At 32.7% G+C, this 26,823-nt stretch overlaps 2 protein-coding genes across 2 annotated transcripts; both read right to left on the bottom strand.

Annotated features, from left to right (window-relative positions):
- Nucleotides 1-13,645: 13,645 nt before the first annotated feature.
- LOC137815998 (disease resistance protein RGA2-like) lies at nucleotides 13,646-14,335 on the bottom strand. Its single transcript, XM_068619103.1, has one exon. The coding sequence runs from the start codon at nucleotides 14,333-14,335 to the stop codon at nucleotides 13,646-13,648; it is 690 nt and encodes a 229-aa protein (XP_068475204.1).
- A 9,324-nt stretch (nucleotides 14,336-23,659) lies between these two features.
- LOC137814062 (putative disease resistance protein RGA1) lies at nucleotides 23,660-26,571 on the bottom strand. The gene has a single exon (XM_068616598.1). It carries the CDS (start codon nucleotides 26,444-26,446, stop codon nucleotides 23,870-23,872), a length of 2,577 nt encoding a protein of 858 aa, XP_068472699.1. The 5' UTR covers nucleotides 26,447-26,571; the 3' UTR covers nucleotides 23,660-23,869.
- Between the last annotated feature and the right edge of the window lie 252 nt (nucleotides 26,572-26,823).

Below are 26,823 nucleotides of genomic sequence, written 5' to 3' on the forward strand. Positions count from 1 at the left end.
GTCTATTGCTTTTCATGCTTTCTTTATCAGTTTTAAAATTTCTGTAATGCTGAACAATTTGGTTTTATTTTTTCTGAACTATTATGATTATGTTTCTGTTTTTCCCTATGCTTATACGCTGTTTGATGAATCCAAAGGGGGAGAAAAATAGCTTACCATGCTAGGTGAAGCTAGCTGAAACAGGGAGTTAAACTCCGCACCTAAAAACCATTTCATTTGTTATGCAATGTTTCTGTTTTTCTGGTTCAATATTTGGTGCAGTACAGGTTCTTAAAGCAACAGAGTTATGGGGATTTGTCTCCATCAAACAGGGGGAGATTGTTGAAGATGGTTGCTGCCCCTTCAAGACATGTGTTTGATGAAGACTTATATGTACATTTCATGTATTTTTTGCTTTGCTTTAAATGTGTCTTAGGTAGTGTTTAAAGGTTGTTTAAGAGTGGGCTTTTTGCTGAGTAACTCACCTCCTACCCTGGCCATGTGATAAGAACAAGCATAAGATTCCTTAAACTGTTTTTCACATGTTTTACACAAAAAACACGTTTACTGCATAAAAATAAATTTGTTCTTTTCTAAATAAACAGATTCATTTTTAAACTGATGCCTTGGCTAAGTCTTGTGAAAATTAGATTTTGTGCATCATGTATTTTGACTAAGTCTTCTACCTTTCAAAACGTCTGTGTTTTAAATAGTTAAGCTTTTCTATTTTCGTTTTGAAAAATAAATCTGTTCATCTGTAAATGAATAGATTCATTTTGTCTCTGGTGCCATGTCTAGCTTAAACGTTTTTCAGTTTTATCCCTGCACCAGAATGGTTGACTAAGTCTCCTCACTTAACAAATTCTCTAACTGTTTTTTGAAAATAAATCTGTTCATTTTATTTTCAATCTGTTCATTTTATAACAGCTTTAACTATTTTTCAAAAATCTGTTATAAGTTGGTTTTCTATAAAATGAAAACTTGTGTCTGAGTTTAAGAGTTGTTCACACATTTGAGAAAACAAGTTTTACAGCAGAGAATTAAGAGTTTACAAAGAATTAGCATCTGTTCTTCAAAGATTTCGAAAATCACAAAGTGCTTGTTCTTGGTTGGTTCTAAAAGCTTGGTGTGAGGTGCTGCTACTGTTGTAGCAATCTTGTCTACTAGTTTAAGGCAGATTTCTGCATCCTCAATCAGGTGTAGTCGTTTCACTTTTCATTTCTTGTAAAAGTTTGGTTGTACACTCTTCTTGATAGGGTTTCTTGAAGAGTGTGTGTGCTGAAATAGGTTTTTTCAGCAAGTGTACCTAAGTTCTTGTAGGTTTCAAGAACAGTGGGATTTGTGTTGTTTGAATTGTGATTTAGTGAATTTCACCTTGGTTTAGGTGAAGACTGGATGTAGCTCACTTGAGTGAACCAGTATAATTGCCTTGTGTTCATTCTCTCTCAATCTCTGCACTTAAGTTTCTGCATAATTGTTAAAACAGCAAAGAAATAAATTTGTTCAATAAAAAATAAATCTGTTCTTTCTGGGCTCGGTTCATATTGTTCTTAATTTATGAAAAATTGTTTGATTTCAAGAAGAACACTTATAATCTGTTAAAAGTCATCAGAACAGGTTGATTGTAATAGATTACTCAATAAATTGTCAAGCCATTTATTGAACCTAAATCATTTTGCTTGGAATTGAAGCTTGTTGTTTTTTGTGATTCACTGGCTCTCAATCTAATATCAATGTGTGAGTATCTGGAAAGTCTATCTGCAAAATATTGTGATTAACCTTGCTGTATAAACGCTTTTCAAACACACAAACAGTGTCAAAATAAATATGTTCATTTCCATATAAATCGTTTTATTTTCTGTAAACTGTGTTAAACACTGTTTTTTTCGAGAAGCTTTTAAAAGGTCAATTCACCCCCCTCTTGAACTTTGACATTATTAAACCCAACAATTGGTATCAAGAGCTAGGACTTGTATTTTAATCAAGTTTGTTTGTAATAATGTCTGAGTTTAATGTGCTTTTTGCTAAGGGATCTGCTGTTAATAGACCACCTATGTTCAATGGAATGAATTATGCATTTTGGAAAGTTAGAATGAGAATTTTCATGGAATCTATGGATGCATTAATTTGGGAAGCTGTGGTCCATGGACCTTATGTGCCAATGCAGGTTGTCAAGGATGAAGAAGTGGTAAAGCCAAGATCTGAATGGAATGAGACCGAAAGGAGGAAGGCTCAATATGATTTTGTGGCCAAGAACATCATAACCTCTGCATTAATAATGGATGAGTTCTTTAGGATATCCCAATGTAATTCAGCTAAGGAGATGTGGGAGGTCTTAGAAGTCACTCATGAGGGTACTGAAGATGTGAAGAGGTCAAGAAAACATTCTCTCATCCAAGAATATGAATTGTTTAGAATGCAACCCGATGAGAGCATTGCTGAAGTGCAGAAAAGGTTCACTCATATTGTGAATCACCTCACTGGTTTGGGAAAAGAATTTGACAGAGAGGAACTCAACATAAAAATATTGAAGTGCCTCGACAGAAGCTGGCAACCAAAGGTGACTGCCATATCTGAAAGCCGTGATCTGTCAAAGCTGGGAACTGCTGCACTCTTTGGAAAGCTAATGGAGCATGAGCTAGAGCTCAAGAGACTCAAAGAGCAGAAAACAGGGCACATCAAAACAGATTGTCCAGACAATCAAGCAAAGGACAAATCTGCCAGCAAGAGAATTGAAAGAAACAAAGGAAGAAGAGCTTACATTTCATGGGAAGAAAATGAAGTATCTTCAACCAGCAGCTCTTCAACTGAGAATGAGGAAAACAATTTGTGCTTCATGATGAAGGATGAGGAGTCAATCTCTGATTCAGTAAGTGATTTTTCTGTAGATTCTGATAACTATGATCATTTGCTTGCTGCTTTCAAGGAAACACATGATGAAGCAAATGGGCTAGCTGTAATATGCAATAAGCTGCAAAAGATAAATAATGTGCTTGCACCTAAAGTAAAAACACTTGAGGAAGAATTGCATAAGGCCAAAACAGATTTGGTAAGCCTTGAACTAACATGCTTGCATGCCTCTATTAAAACCTGTGAAAACTGCAAAAAATTGGAAAAACAAGTGGAGTATTTGCTGAAAACCCTTTCCAATTTCACCAAGGGAAGAGAAAACCTTGAGTCTCTCCTTGGCTCACAGAATGCTGTTTTCAATAAGAATGGTCTTGGTTATACCCCTGGAAATGTAACTAATGTCAAAAAGCTTTCAAGTTCTTTTGTTCCAGCAAAATCAAGTTTTTCAGCTTTTAACAGTGGCAAAAAGGCATCTCATGTAACCTGTTTTTACTGCATGAAATCTGGTCATACCTCTAGGTTTTGCATTGCTAAAAAGCATCTTGTTCCTAAGAACTTAGCAAAATGGCTACCAAAAGAGAAGGTTTTAATCTGTGCTGGACCCTATACTGAAAAGGGTACCATTTGTATCATTTTTACTCTGTTTTGCAGATGAACAATAAGAAGAATCAATGGTACTTGGATAGTGGTTGCTCCAAGCATATGACTGGAGATCTTACAAAATTCACTAGCTTGAAGCTCAAAGCAGAAGGACATGTAACCTATGGTGATAATAACCGAGGGAGGATTTTGGGCAGAGGCACTGTTGGAACAGGGAACTCAACAACCATTGAGAATGTGCTTTATGTAGAAGGACTCAAGCATAGTCTTCTCAGCATAAGTCAGCTTTGTGACAAATGATACAAGGTGAACTTTGAGTCAAAAGGCTGCACAATCTCAAGTAATTCATCTAGTAAGGTACTGTTTACTGGTAAGAGAGTGAATAACATATATCTGCTGAATATCATGGAAACTAACTCTTCAAATGAGTGTTTGCTGTCTAGAAGTGATGAGTCTTGGCTGTGGCACAGGAGGTTAGCTCACATACACACAAATCACTTGAATAAACTTAAATCTAAAGATTTAGTTTCTGGTTTACCTAACATTAAATTTCAGGATAACAGACTTTGTGATGCTTGTGTGAAAGGTAAACAAATCAAATCCTTTTTCAAGTTAAAGGATATTGTCTTTACAAAAAATCCATTGGATGTGTACATATGGACTTATTTGGACCATCTAGAGTTGCTATCTTGGCTGGAAATTTGTATGCTTTAGTTGTTGTGGATGATTACTCTAGATTTACATGGACTTTATTTCTTGCACATAAACATGATGCTTACATTGCCTTTAAGAAATTAGCAAAGATTCTGCAAAATGAAAATGGTTGCTGCATAAAATCAATTCGAAGTGATCATGGGGGAGAGTTTCAGAATGCTAGATTTGAGAGGTTCTGTGAGAAGCAAGGGATATCACATACCTTTTCAGCCCCTAGGACATCCTAACAAAATGGTGTAGCTGAAAGGAAAATTAGATCATTAGAGGAACTAGCTAGAACTATGTTAAATGAATCTAAGCTTCCTAAGTACTTTTGGGCAGATGCAGTCTATACTGCAGCTTATGTGTTAAATAGAACCTTAATAAGACCTATTCTTAAGAAAACCCCATATGAATTGTATAAGAGCAGAAAACCTAGTGTGAGTCACCTTAGGGTATTTGGGTGTAAATGCTTTGTATTGAAAAATGGCAAAGAAAATCTTGGTAAGTTTGATGCTAAATCTGATGAAGGTGTACGCACATTTGTTATGCTTTGAATGGTCATGCATATAGAGTCTTCAATAAAAGGTTGCTTATAGTAGAAGAATCAATGCATGTTGTTTTTGATGAAACTGATCATAGCATATCTAAAACTGCTGCTGATAACCTTGACAGTAATGAATTTAAATCTGTTTTAAATCAAAATGAATCGATTCATTTTGATGCTACTGATACATATGCTATGCAAGAATCTACTGTAGTTGCAGGTTTGCCAAAAGAGTGGAAAACCCCAAGAGACCTAACCCTTGATAATGTCATTGGGAACATTGAGAAAGGAGTATCAACTAGGAAATCCTTGAACAACTTCTATGAAGCAATGGCTTTTGTATCTCAAGTGGAACCCAAGAATCTGAATGAAGCTCTCAAGGACAGCAACTGGATTTTAGCCATGCAAGAGGAACTAAATCAATTTGCTCTTAATGAGGTCTGAACTCTTGTTCCTAGAATACCTGAGATGAACATAATTGGAACAAAATAGGTATTTAGAAACAAGATGGATGAGCATGGAGTGATCACCAGAAACAAGGCTAGGCTAGTAGCTAAAGGGTACAATCAAGAAGAAGGAATAGACTATGATGAGACCTATGCACTAGTGGCTCGGTTAGAAGCTGTCAGACTACTGCTTGCCTTCTCCTGCATCAAAGGGTTCTAGCTATTTCAAATGGATGTGAAGAGTGCCTTCTTGAATGGTTATATAAATGAAGAGGTTTTTGTTTCACAACCACCAGGCTTTGAAGACCATCAGCATCCAGAATACGTGTTCAAACTCAAAAAGGCTCTCTATGGACTCAAGCAAGCTCCTAGGCAATGGTATGAGAGGCTAAGTGATTTTCTCACCTCTCAAGGCTATAACAGAGGCACATCAAATAAGACCTTGTTCATTAAGAAGAAAGGAGATAACACAATCCTAGTACAAATATATGTGGATGACATCATTTTTGGGTCAAACAATGGAGAATTGTGTGAAGCTTTCGTGAAAGTCATGAAAAGTGAGTTTGAAATGTTAATGATGGGTGAGTTGAACTATTTTCTAGGCTTGCAGGTCGAACAACTCAAGGATGGCATTTTCTTAAGACAAGCTAAGTATTGCAAGGATCTGCTGAAGAAATTTGAAATAGACAAGTGTAAACCAATCAGCACACCCTTCTCAACCAGCTGTCATTTGGATCATGATGAAGCTGGAATTTCTGTTGATGAAACCAAATACAAGGACACATAGGATCACTACTGTATCTCACAGCCAGCAGGCCAGACATAATGTTTGCAGTGTGCATGTGTGCAAGGTTTCAATCTGCTCCTAAAGAATCACACTGCAATGCTGCCAAGAGGATTTTGAAGTATTTGCAAGGAACTAAAGAAGTTGGCTTGTGGTATCCAGGTAATATTTCATTAAGTTTAACTGGATATTCTGATTCAGATTTTGCAGGTTGCAAAATTGATAGGAAGAGCACAAGTGGAACTTGTCATTTGCTTGGATCAAGCTTGATCTCATGGCAATGCAAAAAGCAGGCTTGTGTAGCTCTCTCCACTGCTGAAGCAGAGTACATTGCAGCAGGGAGTTGTTGTGCTCAAACTATATGGCTAAGACAGTAATTAAATGATTTTGGTATTTTACTCAACCATATACCTCTGCTGTGTGATAATACAAGTGCAATCAACTTAACCAAAAATCTTGTCATGCATTCAAGAACCAAACACATTGAAATTAGGCATGACTTTCTAAGAGAACACATATCTAATGGAACATGTGAGATTAAGTTCATTGGTACTGATTTACAACTTGCTGATTTGTTCACAAAACCATTGGCTAAAGATAGGTTTAATTTTCTGCTTAATGAATTGGGTATTATAAACGTAAATTGTGCCTAGCAGTAAAAAATTAAATCTGTTTATTCGTAATTGAATGTGTTTATTTTTTGCACTGATGTGCATTGATGACTAGGAAAGAGAAATTCTGATCTTTGACTGATTGACTGACTTAGTGGGCATTAACCTCTGTACCTTTGACGGTTTTGGTCATGGTTATGTAACCGATTTGATGGTTTGGGTGCTCAATGAAAGTATGGATTGTGTGCATCGTGACCCTAAATATTTGGTGCATATTTTCAAAGATCCTCTGCACAAATTCAGAGCATAAAATCTTTATGCATATCCATTTATAACTGCCGTATCAATCCATTCATTTTACTATAAATCTGTGTGAATATTTGCTACCCACATTGGCTACCTATTTTCGATTCTCACCATTAGAAATAAAAGATATTTCTGGTTCAACCATGGCTTCTTCTTCAAGACAAAAACAGAAAAGCAAGGGCAAGCAAACCACCTTTCAAGGTGTGCTAGAAGGGTGGTTCGCTGGAAATGAAGAAGGCATCAATGCCTACATTCACGAGACAAGCAGAAAGCAGATTAACATACCCAAAGTGTTGGATTTCAACTGGCTGAAATCAGAAAAATTGACAGAAACAAGGGCTGTGTTGAAGCACCAAAAACTGAAAAAACTGCTGGAATTAACGGGTAATGTATATCCTGACTTGGTTAAGGTGTTTTACACTAACCTAACGTTGGATGGAAAGAACATTGTCTCTTATGTGAAAGGAATCAAGATGAAGATCACAAGTGAGGTGTGGAATTATGTGGCTGGAATCAAGTATGCTGGACTGAAAGTAGGAAAAGGAAACACCAGTGGAATTCAAGAATTCAACAAGCTGCGATATTATAAAAGTTGCATGAGGAACCCTACACAGAGCATAAACAGGTTCCATGCAGGCCATTTGAACCTCACTCCACGCCTTGTTGCCTACATTATAGCTTGGCAACTCATCCCAAGAGGTACAAATCATGCTGTTTTGCATGAAGAGGATTTAATCCTTCTATATTGCATCATGAACCAGATTAAGGTAAACTGGGTTTTCATTATCAATGAACACATGCTGAAATCCAAAAGGTTGGCTGATTATCGCTTTCCCTATGCTATACTTGTTTCCAAATTGATTGATTACTTTGGTGTTGATGTTACAAATGAGAGAAACGACCCTATCAAAGCTGTTAGTGAGATTGACAATTCAACTCTCACAAAAATGAGATTCCACAAAATTGAGGACAAGTGGGTTGTTCTCAAAGGCAAGAACTCTCAAGCAGAACATGGAGCCTCAAACCTCAACAATGAAGATGAGGATGAAGCTGTTCCCATGGAGGATGACACTATCCAAGCTGCAGAACACTCGTGTTATGTTCTCCATCACTCCTATGGTCAAGAGCAATCTGCTGAACATGCTGGAAATCAAAGGGCAAGCTCTCCATCTGCAGAAATCAGAGGAGACTCACCTGCTCCCCAATCAGGGCATGAAGAAGTTGCTGCAACTCATCTGAATGCCATTGTAGCCTATCAAACTCCATAATACCATAGTGACCCATTATCAATGTTTGAAAGGCAAGTTCTGCATCACCTTGATGTCATGACAACAGAACAGAGGGCATATTTTGAGACTACTCAAGCAAGGTTTCAACACCTTGATGATCAAATTGAAGGGGTTCAAGTGCAGCTTGCAGAGTTATACTACAAGGATCAGTAGTCTATTGCTTTTCATGCTTTCTTTATCAGTTTTAAAATTTCTGTAATGCTGAACAATTTGGTTTTATTTTTTCTGAACTATTATGATTATGTTTCTGTTTTTCCCTATGCTTATATGTTGTTTAATGAATCCAAAGGGGGAGAAAAATAGCTCACCATGCTAGGTGAAGCTAGCTGAAACAGGGAGTTAAACTCTGCACCTAAAAACCATTTCATTTGTTATGCAATGTTTCTGTTTTTCTGGTTCAATATTTGGTGCAGTACAGGTTCTTAAAGCAACAGAGCTATGGGGATTTGTCTCCATCAAACAGGGGGAGATTGTTGAAGATGGTTGCTGCCCCTTCAAGACATGTGTTTGATGAAGACTTATATGTACATTTCATGTATTTTTTGTTTTGCTTTAAGTGTCTTAGGTAGTGTTTAGAGGTTGTTTAAGAGTGGGCTTTTTGCTGAGTAACTCACCTCCTACCCTGACCATGTGATAAGAACAAGCATAAAATTCCTTAAACTGTTTTTCACATGTTTTACACAAAAAACACGTTTACTGCATAAAAATAAATCTATTCTTTTCTAAATAAACAGATTCATTTTTAAACTGATGCCTTGGCTAAGTCTTGTGAAAATTAGATTTTGTGCATCATGTATTTTGACTAAGTCTTCTACCTTTCAAAACGACTGTGTTTTAAATAGTTAAGCTTTTCTATTTTCGTTTTGAAAAATAAATCTGTTCATCTGTAAATGAATAGATTCATTTTGTCTCTGGTGCCATGTCTAGCTTAAACGTTTTTCAATTTTATCCCTGCACCAGAATGGTTGACTAAGTCTCCTCACTTAACAAATTCTCTAACTGTTTTTTGAAAATAAATCTGTTCATTTTATTTTCAATCTGTTCATTTTATAACACTTGTAGGTTTTTTCAGCAAGTGTACCTAAGTTCTTGTAGGTTTCAAGAACAGTGGGATTTGTGTTGTTTGAATTGTGATTTAGTGAATTTCACCTTGGTTTAGGTGAAGACTGGATGTAGCTCAGTTGAGTGAACCAGTATAATTGCCTTGTGTTCATTCTCTCTCAATCTCTGCACTTAAGTTTCTGCATAATTGTTAAAACAGCAAAGAAATAAATTTGTTCAATCAAAAATAAATATGTTCTTTCTGGGCTCGGTTCATATTGTTCTTAATTTATGGAAAACTGTTTGATTTCATGAAGAACACTTATAATTTGTTAAAAGTCATCAGAACAGGTTGATTGTAATAGATTACTCAATAAATTGTCAAGCCATTAATTGAACCTAAATCATTTTGCTTGGAATTGAAGCTTGCTGTTTTTTGTGATTCACTGGCTCTCAATCTAATATCAGTGTGTGAGCATCTGGAAAGTCTATCTGCAAAATATTGTGATTAACCTTGCTGTATAAACGCTTTTCAAACACACAAACAGTGCCAAAATAAATCTGTTCATTTCCATATAAATCGATTTATTTTCTGTAAATTGTGTTAAACACTGTTTTTTCGAGAAGCTTTTAAAAGGTCAATTCACCCCCCCTCTTGAACTTTGACACTATTAAACCCAACACTCCACGCGCGTCAAACCCTCGCGACGCGCATGTCTCCTCCGCACGCATCTAAACAGTGCCAACCCTTCACCTCGACGCGACAACACATGTTGTGCACACCGGTAACACCTTCGCCACACACACGCTGCCAGGACTGGTGCACGGTGCCTCCCTAAACCCTAATTTTTTTGTAATTAATTTTATAATAAATATTTGCATGTATGTGTTGATTAGTTAGTAGTTTAGGGTTTGTGGGAACTTTATTTAGGGGATATTTGATGGAGAGAGTCCTGACATTGAAAAGAAGAGTGATAGATTTGGAGTTGGTAAACATTAGAATGAAAAAACTTCAAGTGGTCATAACTTTTGACAAAGAAGTCGGATGGAGACGCATAAAAAATGAAATTTGCTCGAAATAAGGTAACGAATCATGTTGCCAATGCCCCCCTAGGGGATTGGGGTCCACCAAAAATATACTGTTTACTATTATTTTTTTAATTTTAACTATTAATTTAGGTATTTTTCAAGTATTTTAAGGTTTTAGTTCCTATACTTTCACTTGTTAGAAAATTATGAAATTTTGTATGATGTTTCCTAGTATAAATTAGAGATTTATCAAACCATTATGATTATATTACATTCACAAATTTATTACTCATACATTACATTACATAATGTTATGTGTTCTAACATGAAATCTTATTATTTCACTGCTTGTTCAGTGGGATGCACCTTAAGGTATTTAAAGTATATTTGGTCACTCACTTTAATGTGTCTAATTCATTCAATTAATAGAGGTTGACCATGATAAGTGCCTAATTTCAGTAATATTTCATATTAAAATATAGGCACTTATGAGGATTTATTGTTAATTTACATATAAAATAATCCCTAATTTATGAATTTATACCTTTTTATATTATTTATGATCTTTAGTTGAATAAGAGTATTTTATTCCCAAATTTGGTGTTAATTGCAGATTTCTAAGGAAGATTGGAGATTTGGATTAAAGATGAATGATTTGAGCTAAAAAGATAAAGATGGAAGGTCCCAGAATGGAAAAAGATGCAAAGAAAGATTGGGCCTTTTTTATGTTTTACCATTTAGCCCATTAGCGCGACACAGGAAGCAACCTAACCCTAGAAAACTAGGATAAATAGGGGCTAAAGGCTCAACCTTAGTGTGCCAGATTGAGAGGAAAACACCATAGAGTGAATTGTAACCCAATTGGGAGAATGGAAGGTGCTAGAAGTATGCGTGGCTAATTCTACCCTTTGGGATTGGGAGTAATATGCTCAAACTCTTATGTATTGAGGTGATATCTTATATATTAATATTCAGTTCTTGATTGATTATTGGTATTGTTGTTTTAGTTTTAACTTTCCGTGACAAATTGAGAATCTTAAATCTGACCGAGAGGTATTTTTAGGGTTCAGACCTAAACATCAATACTTAACATATTTGAGTGCTAGAGATAGACTTGAAATGTTAATTGCCATTAACGTCTGATTGTGATTTCTAAGTTGTTTTTATAAGTATGCGAGAGATCGATATTTAGGAAACATTCTTAAGAATTTTATATGCGAGAGATCGATATAAATGAATTTTCTACGGGCATCAATTTCAATCAAAGAACTTAATATTGACATGCTAATCAAAATACATGAGTGAGATAGATGAAACCTAATCCCTATTTTTCCAGCTGAAGCAACTAATTCTTTGTTTGTTTTCTTATTGATCATTGTCAACACACTTAATCCAACACTCTTTTTATTGTTCGATTGTTATATTTAGTGAATATTGTACTTGATAATTCACTGTTCCTTGTGGGATCGATATCCGTCCTTAGGGACAAGTAATAAAATTATTACTTCTGACAAACGCGGTGCACTTGTCGTAAAAAGTCATCAGACCATGAGTACGATTACAATGTTATACAGTAGATGTTGACTATTGTGCGAACTGGAATTGATAGAGGTTGGGATCAGGTAATACCTCAATACAAAAACACTTTAAAATCTGGGGTTTAGAATCACATAGAACTTTTTCATATATTTGTAGAGCTTTTTTGTAGAATGTTATATGTATTAATTTATTGTATGTAGGCTTTCATATTTAAATTATGATATTACATGCATTATTATTCTGTTATTGAATTTGATATTATGCAACATCAGAGTATATATATAATAATAAAATATTTATAAAAAAAACATTTATAACTACGGTTTTAAAAGTGTGCTTTTAGGTTTATAACGACGGTTCCAGACTAGAACTATCGTTATAAATGTATTTTTTATTATTTTTCATTTATTTGGCAGAATAACGACAGTTTTTTACACATGTCATTAATGTGGTTTTATAATGACGGTTCCCAAACTGTCTTTATATGGTCTTTTTAACCATCGTTAAAGCACTAGTTTGTACTAGTGATCATGATTTGTTAAACATCATTCTTCAATCATTTCAATACATTTTCACCTATTCAAACTCAAACTCAGTGACCCATAATCAAATTCATTTTAACTAATTTTATATTGTAGCATACACAACCTAGTTACTAGATAAACTTATTATCGAAATCGACTATACAAAAGTTCTATCCAAAGCATAGATAAATTCTCTTACCTGAAATTCTTTATTCTAGTGAAAACTTCAATTTCTACAGGAAGATCACTCTAGAATTAAGGACCTAAAACATGTTATCCAAACATCAGCAAAATTCAATATGTGGTAAATCAAGTTGAGAGGAACATTTTTCTCAATTGTCCCCCCATCAAGATTGATGACTAAATCATAAGAAAATATAGAAAATAAATTATCTTTAGAGTAAAAATGAACTTACTCTATTTACAAATCTGATCGTATAGAAATGTAGTCTAAATCCTTAGCTAGTGGTGTTATTAGATTTTGAAATAGATGAGTTATGAAAAAAAATTTGAAGAAAGAAGAGAGAGGAGAGAAATTGAGAGAAAGAGATTGAATAAGAAAAAACAACAAGGGGGTTTATGTGTCTTACAATTGGAGCATGTTTCTATGTATTTTGATTTGAGATATTTACGGAGGTAACAAAGTTTATATTTTTTGTAGTCTAAAAATTATTATTTTCTTCTTTAATTAAAAATAGGAAAAAATAAAAAAATATGAAAAATATATATACCATTAAATATTATGTGTACAACCGTAAAAATCCTATAACAAATTGGAAAATGAATTTAGTATATTTTGTAATGACATGAAAATATAAGGCTTGGTGGTAGCCTCTGAAGTCCAAGCAAAAGCGATGATGGATATGCTAATGTGTTAACATTGATGATTGATGGTGGCACCACCTGGGGAACACTTCAGATATCTACTGGGTTATCTCCAAACAGAGTTTTTGAAAATTCCAATAATGGCGCCGCAGAAAGAAAATTCCAATAATTATATTTGTGTTTGTAGCATGTAATGTATGCCGATTAAGCTCGCCCATTCAGACTAATTTATTTGTCTTCGATTATTTTATTTCACAAGTGAAGACAAATTTTACTGTAAAAGTATCCAAGTGGTTTAAGCATAGTGACATTTTATTATTTTTAGAAGTACAAATGAAATAACGCAGTTGTGGAACAATATTAATGATTGACAAAGCATGCAGTTAAAAAATAACAAATACAGCACTATTACACAACTACATCATGGAAATCTTCTAAATTCAAATGCCTTGAGTAAAAGCTTCAACTAATTTTCACGAGACAAAAAGTGGAAAACCATAAAAAATTCAACATTATGGAAAACACCTTAATAAAAGAATAAATAAAGGAAATAAGGGCTTCGGACTACGTCTTGCTCTTCCTCTAATTCTTCTCAGACTCTTCTAGTGCACCAATGGAAATGTCTTTGATGTGAGATATTTCGGGCCAAAACTGTCCAACGTGGGGTTCATATTTTTCACACAAGTTAGGACAACCTCGAATTATCAAAGTTTCAAGTGCACTGAGGTGATGTATGTTATCTGACAGAGACACCAAATTTTTTATAGAAAGTGTTTTCAGATGAGTCAAAGTTGTTAACCAATCTGGAAGTGTTTCAATATTGTAGCAATTTGAAATTAACAAGTGTTGTAAGGAGTTGGCAACTTCTTGAAGCCATTTAGGCAAGACCACCAGCTGTGATAAACTTGAAAATCCAAGAAGCTTTAACTTCAGCTTGGGCATTTGTTCTTCATGGTGGTTGCCCTTCCACATTTCCAAGTCCAAATTATGACAGGCATCAACAATCAATGTTTCTAATTCAGGAAAATTTTTACCATCTAGCCGAAAAAACTTTAGACTCTGAAAGTCACTAACATTCAATACTTTAAGAACAGGGAATTTCACACCTCCAAAGATAGACTCCAAATTAGGGCTTGATTCAACAGTCAAGATTTCAAGCGAACTCAAGTTAGCGATCTCATTCACAGGCAAAAGAGTTTGCTTTATGCTAAACTCCAAATGACAGAGACTTATCAACTTTCTTAATCCTTTGGGCAATGCTTCTAACTCCATGAATCCGTCAAGCATCAACCCTTGCAAACTTTGGAGCTTGCAAACATAGCCATGAAGCTCACCTGAGGTTGCAACAGTTATACATATAGAAAGAAGTTAAAAAACATTGAGGAAGTTATTTGTTTATTACTATTTAATCGTGATATATAAAATATAGTATTATTATCTAAATTTAACTTTTTTGTGCAAGGACATAATTGTGTACTTTTATGTAATGATGCAGATGCACCCAATTATATTTGCTAATATTGTTGTAAGAAGATAATTTAAAATGAACTCAAATACCTTAAATAATTAAACGTGAGTTTCAACTTTTATTGATCCAATAAATTTTTGAATATATAAATATTGAGTTCATTTCCATAGAAGTATGAAGTAATAGAAAACACTCAAGATCAGCATGACATTTTTTTAAGTATTTTTCATAGCTTATAGTCTTCTATAGTTTTATATAAATGTACACGAAAATGCTACATTTTGGCTTCTTTATATGAATATTGGTATGGCTTATACAGTTGATTTGTGTTTATTCACTTTAATAATTTTTAAATTTTAATTAAATTAAAAATAATAATATTTGTGCGATTCACTACAATAGAAAGTACTTTTTTTTTCAACCAAAAAGATGCAAACCATTGAAAACAGACGAAAAAATGTTGGATTAGATTTGCGTTGACTATGAAGCCAACGAGAAAAGTTTAGAAGTAAATTTCATATGCGGACCAAATCAACGTGAAAGAGATGCAAATATTGTCGGCATAGTCGACATAAAGAGAGATGAAATTTCGTCAACTAAATCAATACAAATGGTTCATAAACGCTATTATGAGTCAGCAAAGCCAACGCAAAAGAAAGAAAAAAATAAAATTACACATTGCGCCAGTTTGGCCGATGCAAACTATGTTAAAAAAATCTTACCTAAGTCTGATTCACGCAAAAAAAAATAAAAAAATAATGATTTGGATGAGTTTGCTCGACGCATGTAAACTAAAAAAAAAAATCATTTTATTTTTGTTTTTTTAGTCCTTTGAATTTTTTTAGAAAAAGCATCCACAACAAACATTCATAACAAACCAAAATGATCCATAATTTCAACCATACAAATGATTCAACCATCCACATAATTTTAATCATCCAAATCATTCAAATATCTAGATAATTTCATGTCAAACTAAATATTAATATACAAAATAGAAGTTAATAATTAAAATAAACCATAAAATAAAATTGTAATTTAAAAATTAAACAAAAAATAGTAAAACTTAAAATATACCATAATACAGTTATATAAAAAGTACCAATCAAAATCAAAATATAAAATGTGTCTCATGAAATAGAAAGTGATGTGATCCATAAAAACATATAAAAAAATATAAATAATGTAAATAACTAAATATGAATAACTAAAATATTTAATATATAATAAAGTTGTCATATTATTTATTTTTCACAATTAGTAAACTTTAATAAAAATGTGGGGAAAGAATACTTGCAACATGTGCTCTTGTTAGTTAAAAAAAAAATCCTCAATTTGAAAAATAGAAAATCCTCAATTTGATATTTAAAAAAAATTATATCCTTATGATAATATCTAAACTTGTATTAGATTTAAGATTTATGCAATGGTTTAGATTTAAGACTATGTCTTATTCTATTTGATACTTTCAACTGAGATTGCATTTATATAAATTTTTCATAATTTTAATTAGTATCCTAATAAGATTAGTTCAGAAAACATAATTAATAGAAAATTATGAAAAACATAATATCTAATATTTTAATAAACTTTCTTTATCAACATCACAACAAAACCTAATATCCTATAACTATGCAATCCGCATTTCTTTTCCCCACATTTTCACTACAAGAAAAAATGGTTTTAACGGAGTTTATTTTTACATTATCCAGGGTTCAACCTCTATTGAGTCATTTACCCAGGGTTGTAGTTTTTTCCACTAAATCATCCTTGGGGAACGTGTTCCCTAGGGTTTTTTAAACTTCGGGAAAATTCTTTCAGAACCTCTATTAAGTACCATGTTTAAGAACCTTCGTAAAATACAATGGGTTTCAACATCTATGTAAAATTCCATTGGTTTTAAAACCCCCGTTAAATACCATGTGTTTCAAAACCTCTGTAAAATACCATTTGTTTAAGAACCTCCGTAAAATACCACGAGTTTCAAAATTTCCGTAAAATGACTTGTCGTTTGAAATAACCTTATGTCTAATTATCCTCCTGACTTCTCTCTTCCACCATGGACACACTACTCTTCGGCACAGACTCAATGGCCTCCAAAGGCAGTCCTAACAAGGAATCATAATTCAACCACACTTATGTCTATTATATCTAAGGAGAAGAAACACTAAGTAAGGCATTATCTTCTTCTTACTTCAATATTGGTTCTTCCATCACCTTACTGCCCCAACTTGGGTCACAAGTCACTGTTACCTAGCTCGACAACAACTAGCGTTTATCACTGATTTATATATCCTATATAATTGCATTATTTGTCAGATGTAGGCTTCAAAGTCATGTTGTTCTTGGCTAAAGATTGCAATAACATATTGCGAGGAGAAATTAACTTTATTACTTCTCACTTTCACAGTAAATTAATTATTAGATGTTGATAAGTGTCAATGTGTAGTTTTTATGATTGAGAAAATTTAACACTTTGGAACTTAATTGTTGCTTAATGTAAGAAAATTACCCTAATCTGAGAATTATTGAATCCGATTATACATTTTGAACCATGAAACAAATGAAGAAATTTAATCCCAATTTTTGTGTAAATTTAAGTTGAATATGAAGCATTAAAAGAAAGGAAGAAGGAAAATATAAAGGAAGCATCTCGCTCAAACTAGAAGATTTAACTCAGGCTAAAATTATCCAGATTAAATTAATGGTGCAGTATTAATCTAGCTTAGGCTAGAATTGCCCGCCCAAGCTAAAACAACACTGAATTTTTTTTTTTATCAGCAATGAATAAATAAAATTAAAGGGGATACTTCAGGGGTATCCCAACCCATATACAGTAACCAGAAGTGGACTTCCTATATCATCCACAAGCGAAACTCAAAAACCCTAAACCCTAAACCCTAAAACAACACTGAATGATCTAGCCTAAGCTAGATTGGCTCGCTTGAGCTAAACTTCATTAAATAAATCCTGGAACAAAGTTAAAACAGGGGCGGTGGAAAAGAAGTGAGATAAATTGAGAGAGGTTAGTGAGAGAAAGAGAAGATGACTTTGTTCTTAGGAGGAGAATATGCTCAGATCAACCCTTCTTATGCAATTCAGATCATGAAGATTGGAGGAGCTATCATGAGTGGCTAAGTGCTTTCTAACTTGGGATTGAATGTAATTTACTCTGTTCAAATGTATTCTTGGTGATACATATATAATATTTTCTTTTATACTTATTCTTGGTATTTTCGTTTCATGTTTATTGCTTGATTCTATTTGATCAATAGAGTCTTGATTTTGATCCTTAAATTTAACTGAAAAGTATTTTTAAGGATCTGAAATAGACAAAAATACTTGATAACTTGTAATGCTAGGAATAGATATCTGAGGAATCAGTATTTGAGAAATTATCTTATGGATTTCATCTGTGAGGAATCAAGGTGAATGACTTTAAATTAAGCATAAAGAATAAGTAGTTTTGAGTATTATATATTGTATTATTCCAAAATAAAGATGATTAAGATAGACACAATTCAATCCCAAGTCTTTTTTATCTATATTTGATAAGTTAGTTTCGTTACTTGTAGAATCAAATCGTAAACTTTGAGTTATTTTGGGTAAAAGTGTTAATTTGGTTATGAAAAAGTTTTCAAAGTTATTTTCTATATTTGATGAGTTTTATAACAGAACTTCTTAATTAGAATTGTTCCCTGTGGGTTCAACATTCGTACTTTAAATAGTACTATATTACAGTTGATTCGGTATACTTGATAAATCAACAAGTTTTTGGTGTCGTGGCAAGAGAACAGTTTCTTTTAAGAATTTATGAAGTATAACTTCTTGAGTATTGTGAATAGTTTGCTTTCTTTGTGAACAGATAATTGTTTAGATCTTATTCTTTTGTCCTGTGCTAATCCTTGCTTGAGTTGTCTTAGATATATGTTATTACGAGGACAGGTTCGAACGACAGGATTGCAACGACGGAGACAGTGCGAGGGCGGGAACGGCTGGCGAACGCAGTGGGGGCGAAGGCGGAGGCACTCGGGGTGGGACTCGCCAAGGCAGAAGTTGAGGCACCTGGGCTTGGGAGCTTGACAGTTTAGTGAGAGAAGAAAGAAATTTAGGTTAAGGTTTTTAAATTGGGGGAAAGTGACGCAAGAGAACAAACTTTCGTTGTATATTAAATATTTTGTGTCAGCCAAGACCGACACAAAAATGGAAACCTACTTCACATCGACCGTGATTGACGCAAAATGAAATGGATTCCCAATTTGCATCGGCTAGGTCGACGCAAATTCTACTATTTTGTGATTAAATTTGTAACTTAAAATTTCATTACAATTATTCGTTCTCTTCTTGTTAGATGGGAGTTTCCTTCGCTAGGATGGGTTAAAAATAACACTGATGAGGCTGCTAGGGGATATCCAGGTCTTGCTACTTATGGAGGTATTTTTTGTGGGAGTATGAGGGAATTTATTGGAGCTTTCTCTGTGTTTTTTTAAGTTTAGACTGCTTTGGTTGCTGAGTTTTATTGAGTTATACATGTTATGGAGGAAACCCAAAAGATGGGGCTTACTAATGTTTGCCTGGAATGTGATTGCCTTGGTTTGTGTTGCGTTTACTGCTAGGACAAATGTTATGTGGATGCTTCGTAACCGATGAAATACTTGTCTTAATTACTATGGGAAAATCTGGTTTAAGGTTACTCATATTTTTCGTGAAGGGAATGTGTATGCTGGTAAGTTGACTAATTAATAATTTATTCATAGAGAATCATTTTATTAGTATAATAGACTTTCATCTAGTATGTTCTTATAATTCTTTATGACTAGGTATAGTCTACCTATGTATCGTTTTTGTTAACATATGGGTTTTAGTCCAGTCCCCCCATATTTTTTGTATTTTCCTTCTTTTTTTCTTTTTTTTAATAATATTTTTTTCATGTGATGGCAGATGATTGTTGTTACTAGCTGAGATGTCAAGTTGCATAATGATGTCTAACATGAACACTTTTAGAAAAAAAAATATAATTAATAAATATTACACATAAATTTATATTTTATAAATTCTTTCTAAATAAATAAATCAACTAAATTTAATAAATATTTAATTCACCATTTTCATAATATTTTTAACAATTAATTAAATCTTAATAAAATAAAATAGAAGTTTAAACAAAATAATTTAATTCTTGCAACAAAAATAAATAAAGAAATTAAACTAAACATTGGATTGGAAAAATATTAATGTTATAACAACCTTCAATGTTAAATTTGTTATTGTTTAGAGAGAAAATTATTCTTCTACATTTATTCTTCTTCGGAGAGACAACTTGATTTAAAGTGTGATATAAAATGCTTTGGAAAAATATGTGAAATTGTTTATAAGTGCTCATTGATTGAATTCACACTCAAGTAAATATTAATTACCTAAGATCAAAACATATGCAATTTTATTTCTTCTTGGAATTTGAAAAAAAAAATGCAGTAGTCTAAATTTTCTATAATAGCATATTTAAGAACTAAGCCTAGTAAAATCACTACATATCAAATACCTATTATTCATGCAATCAGGATTTTCGCTTAATAGGAGGTCAATGACATATAATAAGGAGAATATATATGCAATATATATAGAAAAGGGAATAATTGATTCTAATTGTTGAAAGCTCAAATAGTTGGAAATGGGAAGAATCTATTATTGATGACAAAAAAGGAGAAAAAAAATAGAAAGAAAAATTCATATGTTAAAATCATGAATAAGTAAAAAGAAAATCTCAAAAGAAAATGGTGATTATGTAACACATATGATTGTAAGTATGTTCTTGTTCTTTAAAATGTGCATTTTGTTATCTGAAAAACCAATACATTTTGGAAGTCCAACCTCATTATAACCCTGTTAAAAGACCTTATTAAGATTCATACTTTTAATATGTTTGTGATATGAAGATGAAATGAAAAGCATCTGTGATTTGTTATGATTCAGTAAAAATAGAGAGAAACACTTACCTGTGAGCATATGAGAAGAAATTCCTTAATGAATTGTCATTTTATTGTTTTAGTTTGATCCTAGAAGTTGATTGTATCTATATTTTGCTATATTTCAATTTGGAAGCAACATAAGTTTGTAATTTAATTTTTTATTTAGTGAATTAAGTTGTTTTGATATTTAAATTCAAAATATGATTTATGTATATTCATTTACTTTGCTTAAGGTCAAACAATATTCTAAGTTGGGGGAGTTGATAAGTGTCATATTTCAGCAATATTTCTTATTAAAATATACACTTGTGGATATTAATTGATAAAATAACTATAATGTAATCCTTAATTTATGAATTTAAACTTTTTACATATTTTGTGATTATAATATGAATAAGAACAATATATCCCCAAATTTATGATAATTTCAGGTTTCTAGAAAAGAATGGAAATGAAAGAGCAAAAGGAGAATATACAAGACAAAAAGGGAAAGTTGGAACGCTCTAAATACTTGCCCAAGCCATAAGCTAACAAAGGATCTCGCCCAGGCGAGATCACTCTAGAGAAGTTGAGCCTGTTTTCGTCCAACTCGCCAAAGCGAGCCCAATCATGCCCAAACGTGAAGTCACTTAGCCCAAACGTGAAGTCACTTAGCCCAAACTCAACTAGGTTAAATATGAGGTGTGAGGCACAACCCTAAACATCAATTAGAAGAATAGAAGGTGTTAGAAAACCGTAGAGGAGGCAATCATCAAGGAGAAACATCCTAGATATTCTTTTCTTGCTTTCATGTTTGTAATGGCCAACATGAGTGACTAATTCTACCCTTTGGGATTGGGAGTAATTTGTTCAAAATCTTATGTATTGAGGTGATATTTAAATATAATATTTTGTTCTTGATGGATTATTGGTATTGTCATTTTATTTGTAATGTTTGTTTATCATGATCTAAATACTTCGATTTGGTTGAAAAGTATCTCTAAGTTTCTGACCCAAATGATAGTGTTTAACATATTTGAATGCTACGAATATATTTGAAATGTTAATTGCTATCAACATCTAATCGTAATGCTAATGAGTTTTTATAAATATGCGAGGAATCGATATTTATGAGACTCTCTTAATAATTTTATATACGAGAAATCGATATAAATGACTTTTATATGGGCATCAACATTAATCAAATAATAAAATATTACTATGCTTTTCAAACTACAATAGAGTAAGAAGGATGAACCTCAATCCCAATTTTCCCAATTGAACCAAAAAACTCTTTAACTTGCTTTCTTTATAATTCTTGCAATCATTATAACAAACTCCCAATAAACTTTATTATTTTGTTTTCTATTTAGTGAATCTTATACTTGATAATTCAATTTTTTCTTGTGGATTTGATATATGTCCTTAGGAACAAATTATTACTTCTAATGCGGTACACTTGCCGTAAAATAGTCATCATTATGCCATTTGTGTCATTCAAAGAAAATATTCTTTGTGAGACGTGTCAAAGGAAAATAAGTCAAAAACTCTTTTAAGAACAAGAATGACATGTCCACTCAAAGACTTCTTTTTGAACCTACTAGAATTGAATCTATTGGTAACAAAAGATATAGTCTTGTTATTGTTAATGACTTTACAAGATGAACATAGATAAAGTTATTAAGTCACAAAGATGAAACTTTCAAAATCTTTTGTAAATTCTTAAAACAAGTTCAAAACAAAAAAAGATGTATCTATAGTTGTTGTCAGCAATCATTGGGAAGAATTTGAAAACACAAACTTTCAAGTCTTGCTGAAGTCAAGTGGAATCAGTTCCATTTGACTACCATACCTATATTAATATTTTAATTATTTATTTAGTAATCCTTATATTATTATTATTAACATATTTATTTATTTAGTAATTCTTATATTATTATTAACACATTTATTTAGTAATCCTTATATTATTATTATTAACATTTTGCTACAATAGAGAATCAAACTCAAGTTTTATCAGTACACATATAACTCATAATCATTATACTAAAGAAACATTTTGATCATTTTTATTAGTCTTATTATTACTGATATTATTATTATTATTATTATTATTATTATTATTATTATTATTATTATTATTATTATTATTAATAATAAAAATAACAATAATATTGTTAATAATATTATTAATAATAATATTAACAATATTATTAATAATAATAATGTCATTAATAACATTAATCAAATTATTTAATTAATAATTTTATTTTAATATATATTAATATAAAATAAAATAATTATTATTATTATCTTCATTAGATCAAATTATTAAATTAATTTTTTCATTTTAATATATACTAATATAAAATAAGATTATTGTTATTACTATTATTAATAAGAAAATTATTAATATTATTATTATAATATTTCGTCGGTAATTTCTCGTGGATAATAAAGGAAAAATTGCTTATACATTGGAACAAAAGTTGATCATAAACTACATGATTCATTAATTATTTTGAAATGGAAATATATTGATAGATTATGGTTTGATATTTTAAATATGTTATTTTTAAAAGAGTGAATTTAAAGTTCTTAGTTTTTTAAAGGAAAGTATTATTTTGATTGACAATTGAATTAAAATAATTTAAATAAATATGTATATAGAGTATTATAATTAATGATTAATGAGAGTAATTTTTTTTACTAAATAATTTAATATAAAAAATAATCCAGACCATTATAATATTGAAATTTTAAAAGGCAACTATTTTTTTTTTGTTTAATTATGTAGTATTGTTACAATTGTTAATAGTGTTAAATTACAAATTATAAATAATCATGAATTAGGAATAAAAAATATATAAATTCTTCCTATTTAAAAAAAATGATTGCAAACATAACACCCCAAATTAATTAAAAAAATTAATTTCTTCCAATTGGAATTAGAAAAGTGATTGCTCACCGAAACTGGCGAAGTAAGCTTTGATTCAGAATTCACTATTTTTAAGAACATCTATAACTAAACTTAAATGCGAAGTTCAATCCCACGTTTTAAAGAGAAAAATACCCACAAATTTAATTCTCCTCAGTATTTTTGTTTCAGTGGATAAATCCAAGTAAATCTATAAAAACTAAATGTATTTTCACACACAAAAGAGTGGGTAATAAAAGATGTATAATCAAACAAATGATCCAATCCAATTTCATGTGAAAAGAAAGTTCAAACACATATTAAGAGAACTATCAAATGCAAAGTCTTCATTAAGAAAAATACTTCCACAAAAAATAAACAAAAAGAATAAACATTGGGCTTCCGGACTTATCTGTCTCCTTAATGCATTCCTCTTCGTCTTGCTCTTCCTCTAATTCTTCTCAGGCTTCTGGTTAATCAATGCAAATGTTTTTTATGTGTGAAATTTTGGGCCAAAACTCTCCAACATGGGGTTGATATTTTTCATATAAGTCAGGACAACCTTCAATCCTCAAACTTTCAAGTGCAGCGAGGTGATGGATGTTATCTGACAGAGATACCAAATTTGGACAAGACATTATAGAAAGTGTTTTCAGATGAGTCAAAGTTGTTAACCAATCTGGAAGTGTTTCAATATTGTAGCAATATGAAATTAACAAGCACTGTAAGGAGTTGGCAGCTTCTTGAAGCCATTTAGGCAAGGCCACCAGCTGCGAAAAATTTGAAAATAGAACAGTTTTTAACTTTAGCTTGTGGCTTTGTTCTTCAAGGTGGTTGCCCTTCCATAGTTCCAAGTCCAAATTACCGCAGCCATCAACGATCAATGATTCTAATTGAGGAAAATTTTTGCTATCTAGCAAAATGGACTTTAGACTCTCACAGTCAATAACACTCAATACTTTAAGAACAGGGAATTTCACCTCTCCAAAGATGGACTCCACATTATAGCATGATTCCACATTCAAGACTTCAAGAGAGCCCAATTTGGCAATCTCATTCAAAGGCAAAACAGTTTGCTTTATGCTAAACTCCAAATAACGGAGACTGATCAACTTTCTCAATCCTTTGGGCAATGCTTCCAGCTCCATGCATCCGTCAAGCATCAACCCTTGCAAACTTTGGAGTTTGCAAATAGACTCGGGGAGTCTCTTAATGTTGAGATTTTTGCTAATGTCCAAATATCTCAAATGTTTCAACTTAGCAATGGAACGAGGCAAAGTCTCGAATGTCGCACTACGTAAATTCAAAACACGCAAGCATTTGAACTTTGACAGACACATATTTAGTAATGCTTCTCCGTTGGCATCTGCTGCACCATTTGGAAACAGTACGGTTCTCACAGCTGCTGATTTTTTGTTGACTAAATTGCCAAACAATCTGCTTTCACCAAAAGACACATGTCGAACCTTATCTGGAATACTTTGAATGTTGGAACTTACATGTAGACACTCATCCTTTGCAACAAATAGAGCGAGATCATGCACCAAATCATGTATTCTAAAACAATAAACAGTGCCAAAGTTTGTAAAATCTTGAAGAAAAGATCTTGACAGAAGTTCATGCCAATATTGATTGGCCACATCTTCAAGTGTCCTGTTCTTTATTGGTACTGCAATGAGTCCAAGTGCCCCCCAAAGCGAAGTCATTTCAACACTAGTGAAGTCATAATCCTTTGGGTAAAGGGAAAACAATGCAAAACATTGCCTCAAATAGGACGGCATGAGATCGTAACTTAATTTAAGAGCAGGTAAAATGTCACCTTTTCTCTGAGGCAAATTCCAAATTTCATTGTCTCTCACATATTCCCATTCATTTGCCTCAAATTTCGAGAATAGTAAACTACTTAATGTTCTCACTGCCAAAGGAACCCCTCTGCATTTTTTCACAATTTCTCTCCCAATATTTACTAAGTAAGGATGTTTTTCCTCTTCACCTCCCTTAAATGCCCATTTGACAAAGAGAGACAATGAATCCTCTTCAGAAAGACCTTCTAAAATGTGAGAGGGAACTGAACCCATCATGGAAGCAATTGAATGACTACGTGTGGTCACTAAAATTTTACTTCCTGCTGCACCTACTTGGATTAGATTCCGCAGCTCAACCCATTTAACACGGTCTTCGTTCCATACATCGTCTAAGACGAGTAAGAATTTTTGACCGCAAAGTTTGTTTTTCAGTTGATTTTGCAGTTGCTCCAGATCCAACATGTTCAAATTCTGTTGGTGAGGAGGAGCATCTTGATCACTGGCAGAATTGATGATTTTGATAATGAGTTGTTTAATGTCGAAGTCATCAGAAACACACACCCACATCTTCAAAGGAAAACACTCCTGGATTCTGCTGTCATTGAACACAAACTTTGCAAGCGTAGTCTTTCCCAAGCCTCCAATCCCCACAATGGGGATAACGGAAAGACTTGTATCATCATCATTAGAATTTTGTTGCATCAAAAGCTCTATGATCTTTTCTTTATCGTGTTTCCTTCCTATCACATCCGAATCATTAACACGGGAGTGTGTCATATCTCTCCGATGAACAACACGTGTGTCAACATCAATTATTTGAAGACTAAATTTATGCCTATCAGCTGCAACCTTGTCTAGTCTGTTGCTGATATCTTTAATTTGTTGAGCCATTTGGTAACGAAAGAGAAGTGGATTAGAGGTTGAGAAGAAGTGACTTACCTTGTCTTTGGTGCTACCATGAGCTTTGACCACTTTCTTTCGCAGTGTTTGGCACTCAAATTCATCCAAAAGATCTTCGGCATCGGAGAAGACAGTTTTGAGCTGAGTGAGCCATTGGCTGAGCTGATGGTTGTGCTCCTGCTTTTGCTGAGCATCTAACAGCACAGCCTTGACTAAAGAGAGAGTCTCTATAAGATCTCGAAGATTGTCATATAAACCCACCAATCGAGAAGCTTCTTGAAAAGCATGAGAAGCAATCTTTGCTATGAGCGACTCTGCGATGCTGAAGAGAAATGATTCGGCCATAGTTGTCTGAAATGCAAACAGCAGGGGAGAGGATGAGATGAGATGGGAAGGCAAAAGTGCTTCTAAGTCAACTTGGTTGATGACAGAGTGTTTGTCCAATGGATTGCAGAACTCTTCAATAATTAATGCCACTTGCTACCATTTTTTACATAAAATATTGAAAGACGAAGTCTACGGAGTGTTTTTTTTTTAATCGTCAAAAAAGAAGACTACGAAGTATTTTTTTTTGTTTTAATTGTAAAATAGAAGACTATGAAGTATTAAATATTTTTCTTCCACATGCCCAGTGGATTCCCGAACTGCTCAATAAACCAACAATGCCACTTGCTACAATTATTTAGACTACGAAGTATTAAATATTTTTCTTCCACGTCACA

The sequence above is a fragment of the Phaseolus vulgaris genome, chromosome 1 (assembly GCF_000499845.2).
Source record: "Phaseolus vulgaris cultivar G19833 chromosome 1, P. vulgaris v2.0, whole genome shotgun sequence".
NCBI classification, from domain to species: Eukaryota; Viridiplantae; Streptophyta; class Magnoliopsida; order Fabales; family Fabaceae; genus Phaseolus; species Phaseolus vulgaris.

Excerpts from the sequence above, each read along its gene's own strand:
- LOC137815998 (XM_068619103.1), bottom strand. The coding sequence starts at position 14,335 with ATGGAGTTAGAAGCATTGCCCAAAGGATTAAGAAAGTTGATAAGTCTC.
- LOC137814062 (XM_068616598.1), bottom strand. The coding sequence starts at position 26,446 with ATGGCCGAATCATTTCTCTTCAGCATCGCAGAGTCGCTCATAGCAAAG.